This window comes from Macrosteles quadrilineatus, unplaced genomic scaffold (assembly GCF_028750875.1).
Source record: "Macrosteles quadrilineatus isolate MER2022 unplaced genomic scaffold, UCM_ALF_1.0 Scaffold_6__1_contigs__length_79288215, whole genome shotgun sequence".
NCBI lineage: Eukaryota > Metazoa > Arthropoda > Insecta > Hemiptera > Cicadellidae > Macrosteles > Macrosteles quadrilineatus.
This window is the reverse complement of record NW_026542599.1, coordinates 44,290,587-44,314,115: the sequence shown is the minus strand read 5'-3', so window position 1 is coordinate 44,314,115 and position 23,529 is coordinate 44,290,587. Positions and strand designations below refer to the sequence as shown.

Genomic DNA, 23,529 nt, shown 5'->3' with positions numbered 1-23,529 from the left:
AAAATACCTGTTGTCCTTTTTAGATTTTTTCTTGTTAAATTAAGAAATTAGTTTCATACACAGAGTAACTCATATTTTAAACTTTTGAAAGATTTGTTAATTTTTTTATAGATTTGCCATTTGAAGTTTTTAAAGTATTAATGCCCTGAGGCCTGGCCACCAGCCATAAGGCTGGTGCTTGAACTTTTAAGAAGTACAAGTCATGAGTCAATAGTCTAAAGATGAACGGTACTTTAAGAGCTTGTAACCATCTACTTCTAAAATCTGTGGTTCTAAGTCTGCTAATACTGACAATATCTTAGTGTGGCACTATCTTGGAGGAGTGTTGTTGCTCACGTCCTGATCCTTAACCCTTTTTTACTGAAAATAATATGTATATAGGTAATTTAATTACTCATGTTGTGTGTTTTGTCTTACACTTAACAGTGTGCTGGAATGACAAGTAATACTGGCCTGAATGTCCACGTTAACACTTCAGAATTATTTCAACATCCAGCTTTCTCTGTCATTCACATGGTACACATCCAGTAATCTAGGTGCTTCTGGCAGATAATTCCCACCACCTTGGAATATTTAGTCTGAAAGTTGATCACTAGACCAACAACTGGTGAATTGATCACTCGGTTACTAACTGGTCACGCTGCTGATAAGACAACCAAAAAAGTCTACAGCAAGATCTGGCCCCAAAGGGCTAAAATTTGTTGTATGGAAGGTGAAATAAGCTCAGCATGTTTTTAAACAATATTTAATTGATTAAATCCATAACAAATTGTAAACCAGTACGCCTGTTACTGAAAATCGAACATTATGTAAATAGTTCCAGTGAAGCCATACTGCACAAGCTCTGCATAATTCGTACAATAATTACAATAAATTAGATCCCAAAATGGTTATCCCTATAATAAATGGTTTCCTTCTGGTTTTACTATTAATTACATATAACAACAACAACAACACCCCAACATAACATAACATATAACAAGGCCCCACTAGAAAAAACAGGCCATGCTGCAGGATCCATGACGTCAGTCACACTAGTGGATAGTTTTCATTGATAAATTCATTGCCATCGCCATTCCCATATGTTTTAAGTAAATAAACAAGCTGGCTGTTTGTAAGATTTTAATGGTAAAATTTTAGTACAACTATCAACCACTGTGACGTAGTGTTGCGCTGCCCGTGGCCAGTATGGCCTGTTTTTCTAGTGGGGCCTTGCATAGCATCTGTTACTTACTATTATAGATATATAGACTAACAAATTGCAAAAATAAAACCTTAATAATATTTTTTACAACCTTGTTCAAAATTTTATTTGAGCAGTAGTTTTTAATTTAGAAACTGTTACACGGGTGTTGTCCAAAAGGTTAAACAATTTTTTTCTGTCCTGATTCATAGTTTGATAAGAATAAACAGTTTGCATTGTATTAGATTGCAATTTTAATGTATAGCCACTTGAATGAGTTTTTACTCATGCTATACTTGTGCTAGAGTTTTCCCCAGCAGAAGATAAAATGCTGCAATCAAATCAAACTTAAATGCTGCAATCAAATCAAACTTGCCAATAGCAGGCAATGAACGGGGAGGAGACAAGTGCGCAACTAAATCACTTTGTGGCAGCGAGCACCATGAGGATAAATTACAATTAATCTATAAATATAATTCCTGGCAAATATCCAATCTTTTTATCAGATAATTGAAGACAGCTTTTTAATAGTTTATAATAATAGATTTGTTGTTAACATATATACCTGATTAGATAAAATCTTGCTTTAATTTCGTATTCATATGTATTAAATTTTTTTTCCAAAATATAAAATATATTTTCTTAAAGAAGTTTTGCCTCTAAAACCTTCCAACCCTGGATGGACTCTACAGTCGCTACATCACTGAGTCTTCATGTATCACCGAGCTTGATGAGTGAATCTACCAAAAATACTAAAGTGGTTTGTAAACAATATAAATCCACAGTGGTAAAAATGGCACCAATATGCATTAGGTCAATGTTACGCTGATCTGTAACACCACCTCGGAGCTGTCCGAAGGTTGACGGAACAACTGAGCATGTTGCCATGCCACTTCACCCTCCCCTCCAGTCAAAACAGCTGACAGGGTGATGACAGACGAACCTCTAAACTGCGAAGTCTTTAAGTCTCCTACAAAAGTAAAAAAATTAGTATCCCTTAAGATTAACCGATGTAACGTAGAGCGGATGGGCCTAGGTTAGGATAGCAAGCTTGCCCAAATGGAAAAGAATGACAAAAAAGAAATGGTTTGCCAAACAGCAAAAATATAATATTTTTGACAGTATTTTCAACCAAAGAGGCTTGAGTTGGGAAGATAAATCTTGTACAATGGTCAATTATTGGTACATTGGACCAGAAGACATCTTAACACAGACCTCTTGGGTGAAAATGGTGCTAAAAATGTTTAAAATTTTCTGTATTTGGTTTCTGGTGCCAGAGTATATGGACATGGTCTATCTTCCATTTATTTTTTGTCCTTTTCTATTAACTGAGGGTAATTTCAAGATATTTTACTGTCCAGGTTAAGGATAAGGCTAAATCCCTGAAGAAGCCAAGGATGGAGGAATGGAGGGGTATCATTGGCGAGGCATAAAACCGGCTTAGGTTTCAGTGGCCAAGGTAATGAGCGCATGTGGAGCATGTATTAAAAAGTAAAGAGGACCCGGTAAAATAGATTGAACACAGTACCTACTAAAACTACAGTACGGTATGCTACTAAAATTAAAGAAAAACATCCCAATCAAACATGAAACGTTAGTAGAGTCCCGCAAACTCGTAATGTGGACTGGAAGGCTGCCGAGTTTGTGAAATGCCGGGTTATCGGAAATTAGAGTTAAAAATAAGAACAATACAATTTTTAAGCTTAATAACTGCCTCTTTTAGTTATATTTATACTAGCAGAGTACCCGTCCTTCGTACGGGGTTGGCATATAAGACACGGTTTAAGAAAATTTTGTCTTTTAATTTATACGGTATCCTATAGTGTCCTACAGTATCTACCATAGCCCTAATTTTCTACCACTGCACCTAAACCATGAAAAAAAGTTAAGTTCTCATTGTGTACCACAACTTTTTGTTGCTAGTTGGTTAAAATTAGCGTTAGTATTTTTCGCGTTTACTTGTCACAAACATCCATGCATCCTGTAAACATATTTATATTTTAATTAAATTCTTAAATTTCATCTTTAACCATCATATCTTTAAAATTCATATTAGGCCCATTTAAAACTTGCTACTGATTCAAGTAAATAAAATATTACAATTTTCTAATACAAAGAGACATGTTGAATGGCACCGACGAGTCTACAAGTATCATATTCAAGGTCCCGGGCAATGTACGCACAACCTGACGTCTACAGTGAACTGCTGATCGAAGTGGCAGCCAATCACAGCATTGAGCACCAAAGGGATCATCTATGATTGGACACTGTAGGCGGGGTTAATTAGAATGATGGGAAATCTAAAAAAAAAAGGAAGGGACAGGAGGAGCAAGATGGCATCAGTCTGGAAGAAGATTTGCGAGGCTTAGGACGGGGTCGGATCGAGCAGGCCCCAAATTATATCAGGATTGGTAAAATCTGCCACCTGAATACGTCCTAGGCCAAACTACTTCACCTACTCAGCCCACGCCGAGAGAAGAGGTTCCAGGGGGTCGTCATCCACCATCGAGGACCAGGATCAACCACCGAGTCATCTGCCAACGGAGACAAGGGGAGGCCTGGACATCACGAGACGTCACCTCGGGGAATTCATCTACCCTCAAGATCTTCTCCTCGGTATGTCAAAATTCAATTATAATTCCCAGGACAACAAATTTTAGAAGAAAGAAGATAAATTTAAATTACATAAAAAAGGGCCTAAGTTAAATAACTACAATTCATTCAAATTAAACCTAACTTAAAAATCAAATTAAAAACCTAAATAAATCGATTATATAAATCATAAATAATTATAAATAAATAATTTCCTGCTAAATAAAAACAACAACAATATAGCCTTAAAGGTTAAACCTGTAAAATAATGTATTTTATATAAGTTAGTTCTCATTTTATATATTATTTTCAAACGTGTATTTTGGTAGGTCGCTAATGTAAATATTCTTTGTTTGCAAAGTGTATTAATTTTATAGAATTTCATATTAGGATTGTGTATTAAGTTTTGTGAACTGGACTTTGGCCAAATGGCAAAGATGTAGATTAATAACATTTTATGAATATCTATAATTTTTATGTAAAAGGTTTAATTAATTAAGATCAAGTCGTTTTACATTTGCATTATATCTATTACTTTTAAACTTATATATGTGTTCAATTCTCTTATTTTGATACTGGGGCCCCAAAAATATTTAATTACTTTGGTAAATACGTCACTTGATTTATTGATTATTATATATTTATATATATGTTGTGTTTTAAAGGGTTATCAATTAGACTAAATAGTGAAATAAAATTTAGTAACTCATACAATGGTGTCAGTTCAATCAGTTCCTGAGTATTCTCACATATGCCAAGCGAGTATACTGAGCTTAGTAATAATTTTGTATTTTTCACATTTAAAGTAAGAACAAAACCCCACAAGTTTACAATCCATCCATACATCCAAACTTTCTTACTTATAATATTAGTAGGATAAGTAAACTGTTGTAATATTGCTTGTTTATGGATCAATTTTTATCAAACTTGGCAAATGTATTTATTTCATAGTAAGCTAATGATATGTTCCTTAAAATCACACTTCGTTGCCCTCCCTGTAGGCAGCAAAAACCTAGGTACTCGTTAAACCTAATGTTATCGTTGGTGCAATTAGTAGCGCCATTTGAACAGCTACTGCAAATCAGCGCTACTATTCTATTTGCTAGCAGCTATACCCGGGCCTTGCATCGGGGTCAGTATGCAAAAGAGACAATGTTGGTTCTTAGAAACATGCCAAATGGTTTTCCAAATGCCAAATTTAGAAACAAAATTTAACTGTACTACTTAACTTGATAATAGTACGTTTTTGTTAAATCTTACTGTGATTACTTATTTATGCTACCTACCATACAAAACCAAAGATAGATTTTAAGGTATAATAAAAGAATGTATTTCATGGTTTGCACTGTAAAAGAAAAACTATCACAATAAACCTCATAAAACTCAGAATAAGAGCCTAGATTGATAGGGCAATGATTATAGAATCTTAATGATTTCCTATATCCATGAACAATTTTTTTACAACGAATTATTCCCTCTAAAATATTATTACAGCATTTCACAAATATTAGAACAGACTCAGTATAATAGATCATAAACATAAACAAATGAAGTAACTGAAAGATTCATATACTAATGAAATTCAAATTATATTAACATATGGTTTGACAGCTCCATTTAAGTAATGTCAAATAATGTTTACATTCGGGCTAGTGACATCATTATTTTAAATTTTTATAATCCTTACCCTCTCTGTTCTAATATTCGTGCAGTATTTAATATGTTTGAACCAGCTGTGTGGAAATATGAAATCAACATTCATTTGACAGTTAGTTCTGCTTGTTTACATTTTTAAACTTTGTAGGTTTGTTCTTTGTTACCATGGATACCATCAATCAATATTTACTTTTAAATCTCTCACCTCAAATTTTTGAAAGCCCACGGGGCAGAGCCCTAGGACAATATCGAAGCGGGAATAGTTCTATATGTATCCTCGGAGCTGTAGCTTCATTTGTGTGCGATTTGAGCCCAGTCGATTCAGTAGTTTTTGAGATTACCTCATACAAACACACACACACACACACACACACAGACACCACCTCTTCTTTATAATAGTATAGATTACAAGTTAGTATTAAGTCATCAGATATAGTATAACAAATCCTTGGTACGAGCTGTGAATGATTTAACTTGAGCTGGCTTGAGTCCATAGTTAACTCGGACTCAAAAAATCACTAATTTTCTGAGCCAGGTGATGGTTGAGTTATCCAGACTGCCGGGTTATCGAGTGCCGAGTTTGCGGGACTCTTCTGTGATAGGTTTTCAGTTTTTGTTTTTACGAAAGGATAAAAAGTCTATTGCAGTGAAGGCTACACTCAAATATACTGAGGTAAGTAACAAAGACTATGCAACAATTGTGGCAGAGGTAGCCTAGAAAATGCATTTTCATGCATGTAAAGCCCTGAGTTCAAATATTTTCAGTATAGCTTTCACAATTAACTTCTCTGATTATAATAACTGACTTCAATGACCCTAGTAATGTAATGTCTAGATGCTTAGCCTACCGTTGATGACTGGAATACAGATGTCTCCAGAGCACAATGTCAAGGCTACACAGCCGTTATGATACGTCGTAGACAAACATGTCACTTCAACCTGATGAACCTTCAGCCCGCTGTTTGATACATCCACTTGCCATGAAACTTTACCTTCATTACTTCCTTCTGTAAGGGGAAAACATAATTTTTAATCAATTAAAATCAGTTTAATTTAATATTAGATCGCTAGATTCATTGAGAGGGTTTGTAATATTTATTAATTGATCCATAAGTTTATAATTAATCATGTTTGATAAAAGCTTGTCAATGCTAGGACACTTTTTAACCCTTGTTTTGTGGACAAAAACCCTTGTTTTGTGGACAAATCGAAATCAATCCTTAATTCTTGAACTTTAAGAACATTTAGCTGTTTTGTAATGTTAGATAATCCTAAACTCCATTATCGAGCACTTAGTACAAACTCATTGACATTCTTGTCTTAACAAGAAGAAACATTTTTGAATTAATCGTTGATGGTACTAAAACTACGGGTATTCAAAGTATGTTGTAGCTTCAGTATCCAATAGTCAATGGTTGTAGGTATAGTTGTAGATTACAGCAAAGCAGCAAGGTTTTTTCATCAAGTAAGAACTCCTTTAAAGGATTGTTAAATACACTGAAAAAGCAAAAAAAAAATGTATGAACTAATTCAGTCATTCTGTAGAAAAATGTAGGCCTACACTCAACAAATAAACAGTGTCATAATACAAAAATTGCTATATAGCTTTTAAACCGTAACTTACTTGGGAGTTTGCGTTTTTGTTCAAAATTAAAAGGGCTATAACACACTAGATTTTTCTCCAGTGCTTGAAAAAGTGGTCAGTGGCAACAAAAATTTCTACTTTTGTGTTATATATTTTATGTGTCTATATGGACTTATTTAAAGGTAAGCCTGCTTTCCTGTCAACTTCCTTAATGATTCCTGGCAAAATGCCCTATCTTTTTATCAGATACCCTAACCTATAACACACTAAATTTTATTCAAAATCGTTCAGGACTTTCTTGTAAAATATGATGTTTCCCTTATTTTAGGGGTTTTCATGAGAAAATCACCAACATTTCTAAAAATAAATAATAAACGCCTGGAGATACCATGGATTAGTACCCACATGCACAGACATCAAGTGAAAACCAAAACGGATATATCCACCCAAAACTCAAAATAATTTATGTTGGCAAAAACAATACTTTCTCCATATAGACATGGGGAGAAAGTAAATAACAGAAAGAGGCTTAGATGGTTTGGTGTAAAAAGGAAGAATGAAAAAAAGTACGACTGAGATACAGATTTAATTAGAAGAGTGGAATAAGACAAAAGAAATGGGAAAAGAGAACTTATTTTGGGAAGAAAAACCAGTAAGTGGGAGTAGGAAGAGCTTTATTATGGATACGAGGATGGAATGGACTTAACAGCATGCTCGAAGACAAGCTGCTAAAAATGATGAAAGAATATTCAAAATAGAAAGGTTGATTCTGAAGATTTAACCAAATTTTGTCCTTTTACCTCATAAACTGTTTTCTACTTTCTAATTTTACAATCGGCCTACCAGTTCGACACAGGTAAACAGTTTTCCAGTCCTTTTCCTCTTTCCGGAACACATTTTCAGCAGAGAACACACAAGAGTTCCAACCTTTTACAGTTTCGCCACCAACTCTCAAGTATTGATCTTTGCCAGCACAGTAACTTATCACCATCTTTTTCCCCTCAACCTGTCAACATAACATCTACACATGAATACAAGTATATTTAATCTGATACTAATATTATTTATAGGCATGCACTGTGGATGCGATGCTCCCTGCTACGACTATCCGCACTCCGCAGTAATATCCTGATAATTAGACTAATTCCTTCATTACAAGGAAAAAATGTGGTTCGGATTCCACTATAAACTGTTGGCCCCTTAGTTGCCATTGGCTGTATGGGCTATTAATTAACAGCTGTGTCTAAGGAACATGACGGCCTTAGTCACTAACAAGACTACAAGATCGCGCCACTCATCCTACTTTCATCCTTCACTCATATTAGGGTTAAATTACGCACATAAGTTAGTGATGTCCCCATCTTAAATAATTGATATAACTGATAATGTTTGTAGGCCAGCACTTTTTTCAATAAGGAATTAAAGACCAGAGTCATGATAAATGCTTAATCAAGATTCAAACCTCAAGTTTTGTTGGTGTCCACACGTAAGAAGTTCTCTCAGCCTGTTGGAGAGTTGTTTCATGTCGGGCTAACCTCCAAGCAAGTGATCCTGACAATCGGCCCTACAATGTGAAAGGAAGGTTAGTGAAAAACACAACTGATAGATATACAGTGTTAATGTTTAAGATGTGCAAGAAATAAGGAATGTTTCGCCCTGAAAACAGTAAAATATTTTATATCAGAGAAGATTAACACAACTTAGTTAAAGGTATAATATTGAGCAGAAAAAACGAGAAAAAGGTGATTTGGCCATGTGAAAAGATGTAGATGAGAGAACCTCAAGAAAATGGAATTGGTATTTAAACAAGAGAAGAAGAACAAAAGGAAAATAAAAAAAGATTAATGAAGTGGAGAAGGGTATGGAGAAAAGAGGGATGGGACTGAGGAAAAAGAGGAACTGTGCAGGAATAGATAATGGACAGTCCTAGTCAACGCCTCTACCAGGTACGGTAATAATTGGTATGGAACAGGATATTTACCTAAAATAATGTAGTAATTACAGTTCATGGCACATAATATGCACAACACATACCTGACTATCTCCCTCTGTTTCTTTGGCTGGTACCATCAAATCCACCAGTTCAACGACAGTTCTACGAGCCAGTATCTTCCTTCTGGCAGCGCTAAGGTTGGCTTGCCTAAACAGAAATAGAAATACCAAATCAGATTAGATAAGACTAGAGCTCGCCCCATGGTAGAAAACCTGACTAAAAGTATGTATTGTGCAAACTTTTCTATTTTCACCCCACACTGTAAATAAATCATGTGATTGGAATTTTTTCAATTTGTTTTGATTTTCTTAATATTTTGTATTTCGTCACTAACATGGCAACCCATAAGGTCCATGTTAATAAAAAGAAAAATTAAATATAATTCGTTGTGCTTATTTTTAGCCTATTTTATTTTATAAATTGATTCTGCACATCTATAGGCAAATATCTTTCTAACAGTATGTGTAGATTTTCCCTGCAATGCACAGGAGCTGAGAAAAAAGGGTTTTAATAAACATGGTTGTTTATTAATAAATAACTTCTTGATAAATAACTTGTTTATTAATATTTTTTGTTTATTAACAAGAACTAGCACACCCGTCGTGGCTTCGCTTAAATTCAACAGTTATGTAATCTGATAGGCCAACAAAATAATTAGGAAAAAACAAATTAGGCCTAAAACCATTTATATAATCCCTTAATTTAGTTAAGTATGTGTAACTAACGAGTAACGAAGAACGATTTTGATAAGAATTTAGCATGTTGTAGCCCTTTAAATTCTGAACAAAATGGTACAGCTCCCATTTCTGTAAAAATACGGTTAAAAAGTTATTGTAAGTTATATATTTTTCCATAAAAACACCATAAAATAACAAAAAATAAGATATTAGAAAAAAACCGGTTTTAATTTAACTTAATTTAACTAAGTATGATATGGTCCTTAAAATTTTCAAAGTTTTTTTCATTTTTTTAAATTTGGATTTTTAATGGGGACTTTCCAAAAAAATAATGGAAAAATGGCTTGTAGTTTTTGAGATCCAGTGAACAGTGAGTCAGTGAATGGTATTTGACTTTTAAAAGTATATCTTAGCCCCATGTCAAATCTTCATAAGAAAAGTTTAATTTCCATTTTTGACCTAATTAATTATCATCATAAATATTTTCAAAATACAAATAAAACCTGCACATAAATATCTGATAACCTTTCTTTTGGTACAACGCCACCTGTAATTCGGTCTAGTAGTATGATCAGGCTAGCTGTCATAAAGTTGGAAATTTTTTTTTACCTTTAGGAGACCAGCTTTCGATTTTTTGGAAGTTAGTATTTTTTTTTTTTTTTTTAAATACAAACTTCCAATGTATTGGCAGTTAAAAAAAAGATTATCTAAAAAAATTTAAAACAAGTTAGAAAATCAAGAACAGCATGCTAGAAACGTTAAAGAGGGCTGCTATTCAAAAGTTATAGCATTTTTTATATAACATTGCAAAAACTGTTAATTACCCCGGTCCTAAGCAGTGCGTCATATACCATAGGGGCGGTCTCTAAAGGGTTAATATATCAGATTTAATTTTAACCAAATCAGTAAACTGTACATGCGTTTCCTTGAATAGCATCAACATAGGTCGAGTTTGGTATCAAATTAAAGGTATTATTTAGTAAAATTAAAATACATAGCCGTAAACCCAAACTCAAATGGACAACCGAGTCAAAATGGCAACTGTTCAAATGTGTCTATCATTTTTTACCCAGCTGTTATTTTGAGCTAAAATTTACGGCATTGTAATCTACTTAATACCTGGGGACTAAGCTTTGCTCAGGGAAAATCATTATTTTACACTGACAGAAGTCTTAGTATTGCAGATACATTAATCCCACTGCCACAAACGGTTACCACAATCCGCAATGCTCGCCTTTACTACTTCCTTCACCACTTCCAACGTCATGGACCTGTTTCCCTCCCTTCCCATAGCATTTAAGTATCGCAGATACATAATCTAACTGCCACAGACGGTTCCCACACTTCGCACGGCTCGCCTTTACTACTTCCTTCACCGCTTCCTACATCAGCGATTTTTTTCTCTGCCTTCCCATACCCCGCACTGCTCACCTTACTACTTCCTTCACCACTCCCTACGACGTGGACATGTTTCCCTCCCTTTCCATAGCATTTAAGTATTGCAGGTGCATTAACCTAACTGCCACAAACGGTTCCCACACTTCGCACGGCTCGCCTTTACTACTTCCTTCACCACTTCCTACATCAGCGACCTTTTTCTCTGCCTTCCCATATCATTTTAGTATTGCAGATACGTTAATCTAACTGCCACAGAAGATTCCTTCTTTGAACGACTCCCTAAAATAGTTAATATAGTAAAAATAGAAATCGTCCAGTGGCTGAAACTCGACCAAAAATATGTAATGTACAGACTTCTCTATTTTCACCCCACACTGTAAATAAAACATGTTATTGGAATTTGTTTGGATTTTCTGTCCATATTTTGTTGTTACTGTATTTTGTCACCACCAAAGCAACCCATAAGGCCTGTTATTTTTTTTTACTTTAAAATCCATTTTTTATGCTTATTTCTGAGCCTGTTTTAATTTATAAAGGGATTCTGCACATCAACAGGAAAATTTCTTTCACGTGCAATTCGGTCCAGTAGAATGGCTAGGCTAGATGTCATACCTTTTGCAAAGGTTTTTTAATGTACCTATAAGATTATAATATCTAAATGTGAGCTGTTTATGAGGACAAGACACAAAATAAACTACTACTGCAATTAAAATCTTAAAAAGTTAAAGTGTGTGTCCCTTTGAACAGTTTGCCAATCTGTGTCTTGTTTTGGAATAAAGAAATTCAACATTAACTAATATTTTCATCTGGAAAATATGTATTAGTTCTGAATATATTTATCTAAGAATACTCAATTGAAATACTCAATTCAAATTATAAAAAATCAGACCATAACATTTCAAATCACTATCAGCTATAACTGATCTATATGTTATGTCTACATCAATACCCAAAGTTAATGGTTAAGTAGTAAATAATTCACTTACCTGATCTGGTTAAGCTTTACGAGGGTTTGCACTAATTGTTCCTCGGAGCACAGATTGCGCCGTGCTCTAACAGCATCATGATGCGCCGAGTAGCGCCAGGTAACGTCTTGTGCACCGTCACACGAGAAACCGATCACGTATGTCAGTTTCTTGCCCCACCCCTTCTCATAGAGTAGTGGCTTGTCCAAGGCACATTCACAGGCATCGCAATGCACCCAGCGCTGCAGTGATTTGAAGTAAACCTATCAAGTTAACATATTTGGATTATGGTACAAATTATAAAATGTGTGTAATTAAAAATATACATGGAGAAAGTGGGCTGTGTTAGTTCATTAAAATCTACAAGTACATTGTATATTGTATATTGATTTACGGATAGGTTATATATACAGTATATATACAAGCAGTATATTGTCTAGGTGTATAACGGCCAAATTGTTAGGTTGAATTGTTACGTAAAAATTTTTTCCAAATTGCTATGTATAATTAATTGAATGTTGAATAAGATATTTAGCATAGTGACGAAAGTTGTTCTGAAAAGCTGGTGTACCAGAGAAACGCTTAATAAAGACATTTTTATTTATTTATTTAAGTAAACACTTTTTACAAAAAAATATTGTCCTTTTTTTACAGATTCTCTATAATCCATATCAAGCTGCCGTATCTGAGTTGTAGAGTTGAAATATCCCAACATGCTGAGCAGTAAAGCAATATAAAAATTTTCCGTTGGAACGAATATAAATAAATGACTGTCTGAGGTAATTGAGGCCTTACTTAAAACATGACAGTCCTGATGTAGTTAGGCCTATTTATGTTTTAATTTCCCAAATATTTTCACACACCCTTATAAAACAACCAACAGAAAATATGCCCTTACCCATTGGTACTGTTTCTAGATTTATGCCAAACTTTTGTACATTAACTGTTACGGTACTATGTATTTGATAATAAATAAATAAAGTATATTTAGGATTTAAGTCTAGACACCTAGAACTGACTGTGCAAAACGTCACAGACCAAAAAGGTAGAAAAGATAGGTAGCCTTTATTACAGTCATATTATCAATTCAGGATGCAAAGTAAACAGATTCATCATTATTACCTAGGTATACAAAAAAGTTGTGATCTGTTGATGAATTTGTTCAAAATAGCTAGATATCAATTATCTACGATGAACGATACAAACCTAGTATTAGTGAGTCTCACCTCAGTCCAGACGTGGTCCGTTGCGTCGAGGACGAATCTCGCCTCATAGCCGAGGGCTCGGCACAGCGCAGTAAAGGCGTTGGCCCACTCTCCACATCGGCCTCTGCGAGTGTCAAACAGTTTGGTCACATCATTGATACGAGGAAACAATATTCTAGCGCTGCAACCGCCACATTTGTACACCTACAATCAGAATGTTGAGTCAACAATAGGTTATGCCTAGGAATTTCAAGTTTAAGTTCTGAATCCATAAAATGCTGTTTAGTGTTTATGGATGTTAAAACCTAAAAACAGGTAATAAAATACAATATAGAATGTAGTTTTAAAACATATTCCTTAACATTATTCTATTTATTTTGAAAGAAGTACCTAGGCCTATAGAACTTATGGCTCAATTGATTTTCAGCTCTCATGGCAATGTCCATTAGGATCTCAAGCCATCTTGGCAATAAAACTCATCTGTAGGCCCTAAAACTCTCTTTGACTTTCCTCCTGAACAAACAATTTTATCAGTATCACAATCAACGCAACAGGAAGTCTGAGGAAAAGATTTGTCAGGTGTTCAGATAATAATGATTTTTAAACCTAACACAATCAATGAATTATTCAATATGAAATACTCATGAGTCTGGTGTTGTATACAACTAGTGCACCTGTTGCTCGAATTTGTGCAATTGCTAAGTGTTGAAAGGTTACAGGCGTTATTTAAAAATGAATAACAGTAATAATTTCCGATGACTTAAAAAAAGTCAACTCAAAGCTAATGTAATCAATCACTCCACTCCAGTTATCAAAACTGAAAACGAACTCACTCTGAAAACGCTCTTGTGTGTATCATGTGTTTACTATAATAGATGTTATGCTATGCAATTAATACAAATTATTCATCTGTTTAAGTAAACAAAATCTTTTCTTCATAAGAAATACTGGGATTTTGATGACCTGTGGGGCAAAGCCGAAAGATTTTTATAACAGGAATTGGTGAAAGGGGGTGTCTACACAAAAGATACTTTATTTTGACATATCGTTTGTAAAAATCCATCCATTATTAACGGAGGAGTAGTGTTTTGTAGAAATCGCCTTCACGTATTATATAGAAGGATATGTTGTGAAGAAAAAAATATTTGTTTTGTTTGTAAACAAATATTTTTATTTTGTTGTCCCTAGGTTGGAAGAACCAAATGAAAATAAACTCACTCAACAGAGTGATGGCAGTGGAAGCTTGTTGTTGAATTAAAGTGGGATTGTGGGTACATTTATGCAAAGAACCTAAGTTGTATTATCGGTTAAAACTTTCATTTGGTATATATAAAATTTATATAACTAGTGTACATGTTGCTCGAATTCAAGTAATTGAAAAGTATTACAGGAGTTATTTCATAACGAATAACAGTCATATTTACAATGAGTTTAAAAGAGTTAAATGAGCAGGGTTGTTTAGTCTTGATTGAGTCATTGACCTGTTATCACCACCCTGGGTCTGGCATACCCTCAACACGCATGCTTGTGTTACCGCAGTACTGTGTTCATTGGGGAGTCTAGTTTACCTCCGTGCGTGTAATAGTGTCTCAGTTTTAATATATTAATTAGTATTAATAACTTTTTGACTTTATTATTTATAATTTTGATAGTATTGAAAGTTTTATAAATAATTTAGTATAGAGTCCACTGATCTAGCCTCCCAATAAAAAGGTGCGGTGCACCGTCTTCCTTGGTAAAATATACTCAAATTTAAATGTAAAGCCTTAAAAAAAACTTATGTGCTAGGGACAAATGTAAAATATTTGTGAAGTGTGTTTGAAAGGACTTCTCAACCAAGGACCACTGGACAAGGATTTTGAAAGAAAAATACCAATTACCTACCAAAGAAAGTGTAATTTCTTTCAGTTTTTGTTTAGTATTTTCTAAAAACCAGGTAATGTATTAATTATTCATGAAATATTTACTGCTTCAATGGTTTTGTATAAGTATTATACTTGTTTAAAATTAAAAATGACTAGGTGAACCTGTGCGAATTTGCACGAATAATAAATTAGGATGTTATAACAACGTCGTTAGAAGTTGCGGCGTTGTATCGACGTTGGTCTTGAGCTCGATCGTTGACTATATGCATTCTAAGTTCTTTTTGCTGTTCAGTAGGGGTATTTTGCAGGACGGAGCTCATCATGCTGAAAAGATGGTAGAAAAGATGGTCGGGTCCTTGGAATGTTTAAACGAAAATATAATGTAAAACTTTTCTCCCGACGTGTCCTATAGGTAACATTTCTTTGCCTGGTTTCTAATTGTTTGTAAAAACATGCAAACTGTTTACATTTCAAAACCAAACAAAACAGCTGGGATATAACTTTTTTAAACCAATTTATTGACATCTGTTTCAGAATATAATAACATTCAAATCAATCACAATGTTATCCTTATGGAAGGAACTTTGAGGGCAGCCCACGCCCTTAAAAATATATATTTTGAAAATCTAAAGCCAGTTTGCACATCTACACACCTAGACGAACATTTTGGTATATAATATGTGGGGTTAAATCTTAAAATAAAAAAGCCTTATTGTTCACAAAGTTTCATGTCGCGTATTAAATATATAGATATTTGTTTGCTTTGCATTAAAAACATGTTTAACTTCGATTTTCTTCTCTTCAACACTATTATTACGTTTAATTATGAAAAGATTAAGGGTTCAAAATATTATTTTCAACAGAGTTAAAGGATATGGTAGGATCATAACATTTACGTAACAATATGAGAAAATGAATATAGATATTATACGTCTAAGGGCTAGTGCACGCTATCCCAACCACGACCACGACTCCGACCGGTCGGATACGACTAGTTTTATAATAGGCGTAAATGGAACAGCGCGCACTGGTCGACTGGTCGGACCCTGGACGAACCCTGGTCGCACGACCAAAGTCCTTTCAGTTTGGTCAGGCCCGACTCACTGTCTGTTGCAGCCAAAAATAGAACACATTGTAATGGGATGACGCGCACTACCCCCGACTTGTCTCCGACCTGACCAGTAGTACATCACTCAATCCCCAGTATCCCTAAATCAATCAAACGTTAAACACTTGTTTTTTGTATGGTTTGTGAAGTGACTTATTTTTTTAAAAGTGACATAATTTCGACACTGAGAGTTTTATTATGGCTACTAAAGAAAGGTCCTGTTCACAGGATCTATCAGCAGTTTTACCATCAGATAGGGATGAAGAAGGAAGCTTTGGAGGAGATCACACTGATGTTTAGTGGAAGTGAGAATGTTACTCATTCAGCCACTTCTTCACACTAATATCACTTCTTCACACTCCATCTTGTCATTGAAGTTTCGTAAACATTCGTAGCCTTGGCCGGGTCGTGGTAGGGTCGTGCTCTGGTAGCATGGTGAACGACAACGACCGGTGGGGCATTTGGTCGTGGTCGTGGTCGGGCTGGTGTGCGCCAGCCATAAAGTTTAAAGAGCTAAATATCAAAAACTTTTTTTATATACCCATTTTTATTTGGGGGTCCACTAGACCCATGTGCGCTCCAGTGTAAAAAAAACGAGCTTGTGCTGGTTACGTGGTGGCTGGACTGAGTGCCAACTCACGCGCTGGTTACGTTGTCTATATTTGACAACGTTCTGTCTATGGTTCTGTTCACTTATTTCTGAAAAAATCTAACAGAAAGTGTTGGCGTGTCTTCTCGGGACTTATTCACAACACAACCACATATTTTTCAGTTTTAGATGTTGGCTAACCTGATTAGCCTATATCCAAACTTTGGTTATGTTGTCAGCTAGATTTATGATTGTTTTGCTCGCCAGCTGACTAACCTTATTTCACTATCAGCGTGTGTAACTTGTTTACTTTGTTGTTGTTTTTATTGTGTGAAGTAATGTATATAATTAATACGCTACATTAAACTTTGTCGGTTGAACTCCTCTGCCATTTCTTAACCGATTTTATCCACTGACGTCTCATTGGAAAGAGCGTTTCGCGTAGATTTGCAAACTGACCTTACATTTTTGAAAAAGTTCCTTGGGCTCTGCCCCAGTGGCTGTTAAAGTTCCCATGTTATCCTTATGAAGAACATAATTGTTTACATTTTGATCAGCTGTATAATTTTATTGCTGTTATTTATTTTTCGATTCAAAGTCTTTTAAACTCATTGGACGTTATGATGACTTTTATACTTTACTTCTTTGCAATTGCTTGATTTCGAGCAACGTGTTTACTAGTTAAAGATAATTATAAGTGAAGATAATTTGCGTATTTCTGAAACTGATCGTTTCCTGAACAATAATGATGAACCTGATTGTGATAGTGATTTCAGTGAGGAAGACAAAATCCCCAAAACACTAGACCGATTTACTATCGTCGGATAAAAATGACAATTATCATTTCAATTATCAATTATTTAAGATTAGATAGCTATTTGATAGGTATAGGTTCATTTGTTTAATGGTTTTAAGAAGAAAATTCTAAAAAAGTTATAAATTTAAAATTCTAATTTTATTTTTATGAAGAAAAAGTAAACTGTTGTAGTTGACTTGTTTGAACATATTTTGAATTTCGTACTAGTTTTTTAGCTATAAAAACACTTTATTTACTTTCCCTGTTAGCAGCAAGGTGCGGTACTCGTTAAGCTAATGTTTTTAAAATAGGGAATAGATATGACATTTTTTATTAAGGTGATATTTTAGTACAAATCTATTCAGGCAAAAGGAAATAAGCTTAGTCTGCAAGTTTGCTGCAGCGGGGTTATTTAATTTCACAACTAATAGGCCTACTTTTAAACTAGACCCTAGGCCTACTTAAATTCTAGGGTAAAACTTTTTTATAAATATATGCTACCTACCTCAACACGGTCTGAATGCACCAGTTCCTTAGGATCAGAACTCATTTCGACAAATCGACTTTCACATTTGCAAAGGTCACACTTTGGAGAGTTCATCCATTCAAAAAAGTCATTTTTAAACCATTTCATCAGTTCATTAATGAACAACGCTTCTTGAATGCTAGCCTCGTCTAGAGGTTCACTGTTTTTTAAAGCTACTTGCTGGTGGTGTCTCATACTCTTTTGCACTCGTTCACTAATCTCGTTGAGGGGTATAACCGAGATTGCCTTTCTCTTTGTGGCCTCCTGCTCATATTGTAGAACCATGGAGGAGTATTTTTGTAACTGGTTGAGGAACTGGTTTGTCTGGAACAAAGAAACGGCTTGATAAAATTGAATTAATTAGGTGTAGGCTAAATGTTAGTTCATGAATACCTCTCAAGTAGAGCCAATTCACTTAGGCTACAAGAATGATTTTGTTTGTTTTATAGAATGGATAAATAGTCTTTTAAAGTTAATATAAGAAGAATAAGCTTTGGTGCTTACCGAGTTTACTACTGTCTGTAGAGAAGGCGTAGCTGCGGCCTCTGGTTGTGGTGTTGATTGACGTTCATTACAAGTTTGTTTTGGCTCTCCACCCTGGTTTCCGCCTGGGGCATTTACATTAGGTTTTTCTTTCAAATATTTGTTTCTTCGGTTTGATATTTCTTCTCTGAACCGAGTCAGCTTTTCAACCGACGTGCTTTCAGGAGGTAGCAATAGTGCATCATCGCCCTTGAAGAATAAGAGGAAAAGAAAATGTTAAAATAATTAACTTAGCCTAGATTTTATAAAATTGTAAGGACTAATGATATATTTGAAATTTACTCAGCCTGGATTAGTTTAACTTAAACTACTGCATGTAGAGAAGGCGTAGCTGCGGCCTCTGGTTGTGGTGTTGATTAACGTTCATTACAAGTTTGTTTCGGCGCCCCACCCTGGTTTCCCCCTGGGGCATTTGCATTAGGTTTTTCTTTTGTTTTATAAAAGTTGTAAGGGTTAATGATATATTTGAAATTTCCTTAGCCTGGATGAGTTTATAACTTAATTAACTACTGCATGTAGAGAAGGCGTAGCTGCGGCCTCTGGTTGTGGTGTTGATTAACGTTCATTACAAGTTTGTTTCGGCGCCCCACCCTGGTTTCCCCCTGGGGCATTTGCATTAGGTTTTTCTTTTATTTTATAAAAGTTGTAAAGGTTAATGATATATTTGAAATTTCCTCAGCCTGGATGAGTTAACTTAAACCTTAGAGTACGGTAACATAATGAACTAGCATAAGTTATATTACAAGTACCGGTAGCCCACAGTATTTTTTTGGCTCAATTGTAAAACTTAAAATGTAAGACAATGAAATACAGTAGAAATTCGTTTACACGACCCTCAATGATACGACAACCTCGATCACAAGTGCACTTTTCAAATCATTTGAAAAAGCTATAACACACAATGTTAAATTACCCATATTATAACTTTTTCTATTCAAAAAACCTCAATAAAGCACCTTTTTCAAACACTTGAGGCAACTCAGAACCTCTATGACAAGTTGTTTTGATGAGAAGTCAACCTTTATAAAACAACTCTACATAACTGTATGAAACAGTTCCCACAAGAATTAGCCAGAACGGATGTTTTCGAGGAAACAATGTCAATGGGACTAGAAAAAGTGACCCCTACTTCACTCCCATTTTCAGAACATTTTTAATCTTTGACAGATCAGTATCGTGTGTCTGTTCATTGCGGTCTAAGTATTTCCTGTATTATTGATTATCCATATAATTTAATCTCAAGTGCAGTAATGTATACCACATTAATACAGTTGGTACTGTAATGATATAGGTACCTACCTAATACTTATACCATAGATAAAACCTTTGATAAAACATACTCCCTTAGTAGATTTGTCATCCTTATGGAACAGCTGAAGCCAATTTTATTATTAGTTCTGTACCTCCAACTGTAGAGGTTGTATTTTGTTTACAACTTGTTTCTTGTTATTTCAGTTATTTAAACCCTTATTTAACAAAAAAAAAAAGATATAATCATAAACAGTAACTGGTCTTCTAGTTTTATAACCAAATAGTAAAGCAGAAATCATGAAAATAACCCTAAAATAATAGAAACAAGATTTCGTCTACCTTAGCGATCAGTGTGGACATATGAACCAGACGCGAAAAACAAGCTTCACAATTTACAATGGGTTGAGGAGTCTACTTGTGTTGCTTAGTCTATACCCACGATTACTAGAAAAATACCGGGATCATAAACATAAACAAATGACGTTTTTGGCACGAAAATAAACATGATTTAACATTGCTTAAATGGAACTGCCAAAACATATGTTAAATGCTATTAGTATAGGATTCGGGCCAACAACGTCATTTTGTTTATGTTTATGATCCATTTCGGTATTTTTCTAGTATTCGTGCTAATACCTAATATACTAAAAAAAAACATTAAACCATAGTGTTTTTTAATATAAATTAGGCCTAAGTATATAACAACTTATTTTTAACCTATTTCAATTTGTTAAGTTACACAATATTAACGAAAAAATCATGTGTTTGCACAAGTTCTGTAATGCACTCATTATGAAGATGCTCGGTGCTTTAATTAACCTGGATGACATGACTGCAAGCTTAACACGTTCGCTACTGCAATAGTACGAAATTTTCCTTTCACATGGACCAGCGACGCACATATGCGACGGCCGGTTTCCACCCATGGACTGCCGTCGCATATATGCGACGGCTAGTCACATTAAAATAGACTGCCGACGCATATTTGCGTCGGGGTTCTAATGTTATTAAAATGCTCATATCTTTGTAGTGGTCTATTTGAAGGCACTGAATTCCCTGCAGTGGTCTACAGAGATGTCTGACGCACAACTGCGTCGCTTGGTCTGCGGATATGATGATTGGTGACGTCATATAATAGGTGGAAAAACTGGTCTTTACTTTTCTGCATCACTGTATGTATGTATGCAGTATGTATGCTGCATTATCCTATGTAGCTTTTATATTTGTTCAGTTATAAACTGTTCTTGAATAATCTGTTTATTTCTCTACTTACTTTCACCTTAAAACACAAAAAAATGAACTGTCGCATATATGCGACGTCTAGTCTATTTCAAGAAAACTATGATAATTTTCATTATTGTCTTCGCTGTAGACCGGGCGTCGCAAATATGCGACATTACAAAAGGTTATAAAAAATACAAATAAACAAGAATAATTTATTTACAAACACCATTGTAGCGTATTAAAATGTAAATGATCGCTGTTTTACAGGTTTTCGCCCGTGGTCTGTGTGTACTGTTATCCAAGTGACAGTCGGTCTATGTGTAAGATTCAAATGTATACCTCGGTCTGTGGCAATGACCGCGGCGTCGCATATATGCGACGCTCAGTAGCGAACGTGTTAAATGACCTTGATAACACGACCCTCTACTAGAAGAACACCTCAATACGCTATAGACATGTACTAGAAACAAAAGAACCCTGGGCCATTTCGAGCCGCACAGGTTTGAATGGCACGCCACACCTACCGGCGCGAACCACGTGATATTTTCGTTCCTGAGCAGGTTGTTTTGTTCTTGGGATGTCTATAGCAAGTATTTTCTTAATCTCCTTGAGACACTTCTTATCAAGGTTCTACTGAATTCATCATTGGGCAGTAATAGCTTATAATAAACTGATCCAGTTAGACCCTTAATGCTATTCTTTTAGTTTATATTTCTTTGTTGCTTTATCATTAATTGCCGTTTTTTATTACTAGGCCTATATAATAAGGAATTAACTCATTTTGTTTTGTTACTTTTCTTTAAATATAAGTTAACCTACGTAATTTTGTTATTGATTAAGTAAATATTGATAGTTTTATTTACTTATTTAATCAGTTAACTTATCAATAAAAACAATGAAAAATCATAACTCAATTTGATGTTAACATTGAGGAAAAATTGTATTAATCAATACCTATAAGTTATCAAATTGGAAAAGTATCGACATTTATCGTTCGCACGTTATCTGCGGAACTGTACCAAAGGACACATTCAATGACACAGTTCAGATAATTATGGCATTACTTGTGGTGATTATCGGTCAATAGGTAAGGCAATGTCATTGACAATCCCACACCACTCTAACTAGCCTTTAAGTTATTTGTTGAGATTCTTTACAATCAGGCCTAAACTGCTTCCAACCTTCCAAGGGTAAAAAGACATAGGGTTTAAGCTACATAAGCATTCTCTGTTCCTTAATTATCTAGCTGCTCATTTCATCTTAATTGTCTTACTAAGTACGATTAGTAAGAGAACCAAAATTAACTAGGCCTAACTAAAATATACCAACCTCTTGGAATCCTAATTCAAATAAGCATTCCATACCCCCAATAGAAGGTAATATTACAGTGGACACAACTTTATTTTCAAGCCTGAGTTTCCTGTATTTGGGATTAGAAGGGTAATGTAAAACATTGTCAACCAATCTCAAAAGTATAGAGGAAACTTCTAAATAAACATCAACTGAATTTTCTTCCAAACTATCAATACATTTGAACGTCGTCATTTTGACAAACAACTTTGTGGTTATGGTTATGAACTGTTGACGTGTATTTAAGCTAGCTGTCTTCGCGGTCGTTTAAATTAGCCTATCTATAATAAACTAAAATTAATATTGAAACTTTGATACAGTTATTGATTTAGATGGAATAAAACAATGTGTTTTCCATAATTAATCAAACGACTGTGAATATTGCACAACAACCGACATTAACAAACTAACGGCAAATAAATAAACAAACACTGGCCTGCTGGCATACAGACGACAAAATCAAATCAAACATCAAAATAAAAAAATCAAACTTGCTTGACATTCCATTCTCTGCTGTTAAGGCAAGCCAAATTTTTGAGCCATGTAGCTTATTCAGAGCTGCCGATATTAGATTTTAAACCTAACGAATTTCGGGAGGCCTTCTTTTTGGCCACGTTTCACTTAGGTCAAATATCAAATTGGTCCCCTCATTTAGAGATGAGAGAATCACATAGGGATCTACAATTTCAAGATCCATGACACGTTTTACCACCAAAAGTACTGTAGGTCCTCTAATTACTCAAGGTCATGATCCTGAATACGCACAAATGTATAAGTAGTGTGACGGTCACGGTCAGGCAGTTATTTACCATCACCATGGTTATTAACCATACTATATATTCTTTTTGTCTATGGAGATAACTAATAAACCAATGCAGTATGAAAGTGGATCTATTAAAATATTGTACATTACTTTTATAATTTTTTACAACATATCTTTCATATTTCTAATCAGTCAGAAATTACTTAAGAGTGACTCTTTGATTGAGGGATTGCTGTTTATATTTCTTTCTTTATTCTTTT

The 23,529-nt window shown here is 34.7% G+C and overlaps 1 protein-coding gene across 1 annotated transcript; it reads right to left on the bottom strand.

Moving 5' to 3' along the window:
* Nucleotides 1-769: 769 nt before the first annotated feature.
* LOC128997170 (peptide-N(4)-(N-acetyl-beta-glucosaminyl)asparagine amidase) lies at nt 770-22,937 on the bottom strand. Its single transcript, XM_054422762.1, has 10 exons — nt 22,486-22,937; nt 18,643-18,870; nt 18,118-18,462; nt 13,276-13,458; nt 12,071-12,312; nt 9,051-9,156; nt 8,479-8,580; nt 7,860-8,022; nt 6,280-6,438; nt 770-2,153 (listed from the first exon to the last, which is right to left on the bottom strand). The coding sequence occupies exons 1-10, from the start codon at nt 22,699-22,701 to the stop codon at nt 1,993-1,995; spliced, it is 1,905 nt and encodes a 634-aa protein (XP_054278737.1). The 5' UTR covers nt 22,702-22,937; the 3' UTR covers nt 770-1,992.
* Between the last annotated feature and the right edge of the window lie 592 nt (nt 22,938-23,529).

What these genes read in the sequence shown, in the direction of transcription:
- LOC128997170 (XM_054422762.1), bottom strand. Translation starts at nt 22,701, where the DNA reads ATGACGACGTTCAAATGTATTGATAGTTTGGAAGAAAATTCAGTTGAT. An exon ending in TGCATTCAGACCGTGTTGAG is followed by an intron (nt 13,459 to 18,117) that starts GTAGGTAGCATA and finishes TTCTGATTGTAG; the next exon opens with GTGTACAAATGTGGCGGTTG. An exon ending in TGTTTACCTGTGTCGAACTG is followed by an intron (nt 6,439 to 7,859) that starts GTAGGCCGATTG and finishes TTCCCCTTACAG; the next exon opens with AAGGAAGTAATGAAGGTAAA.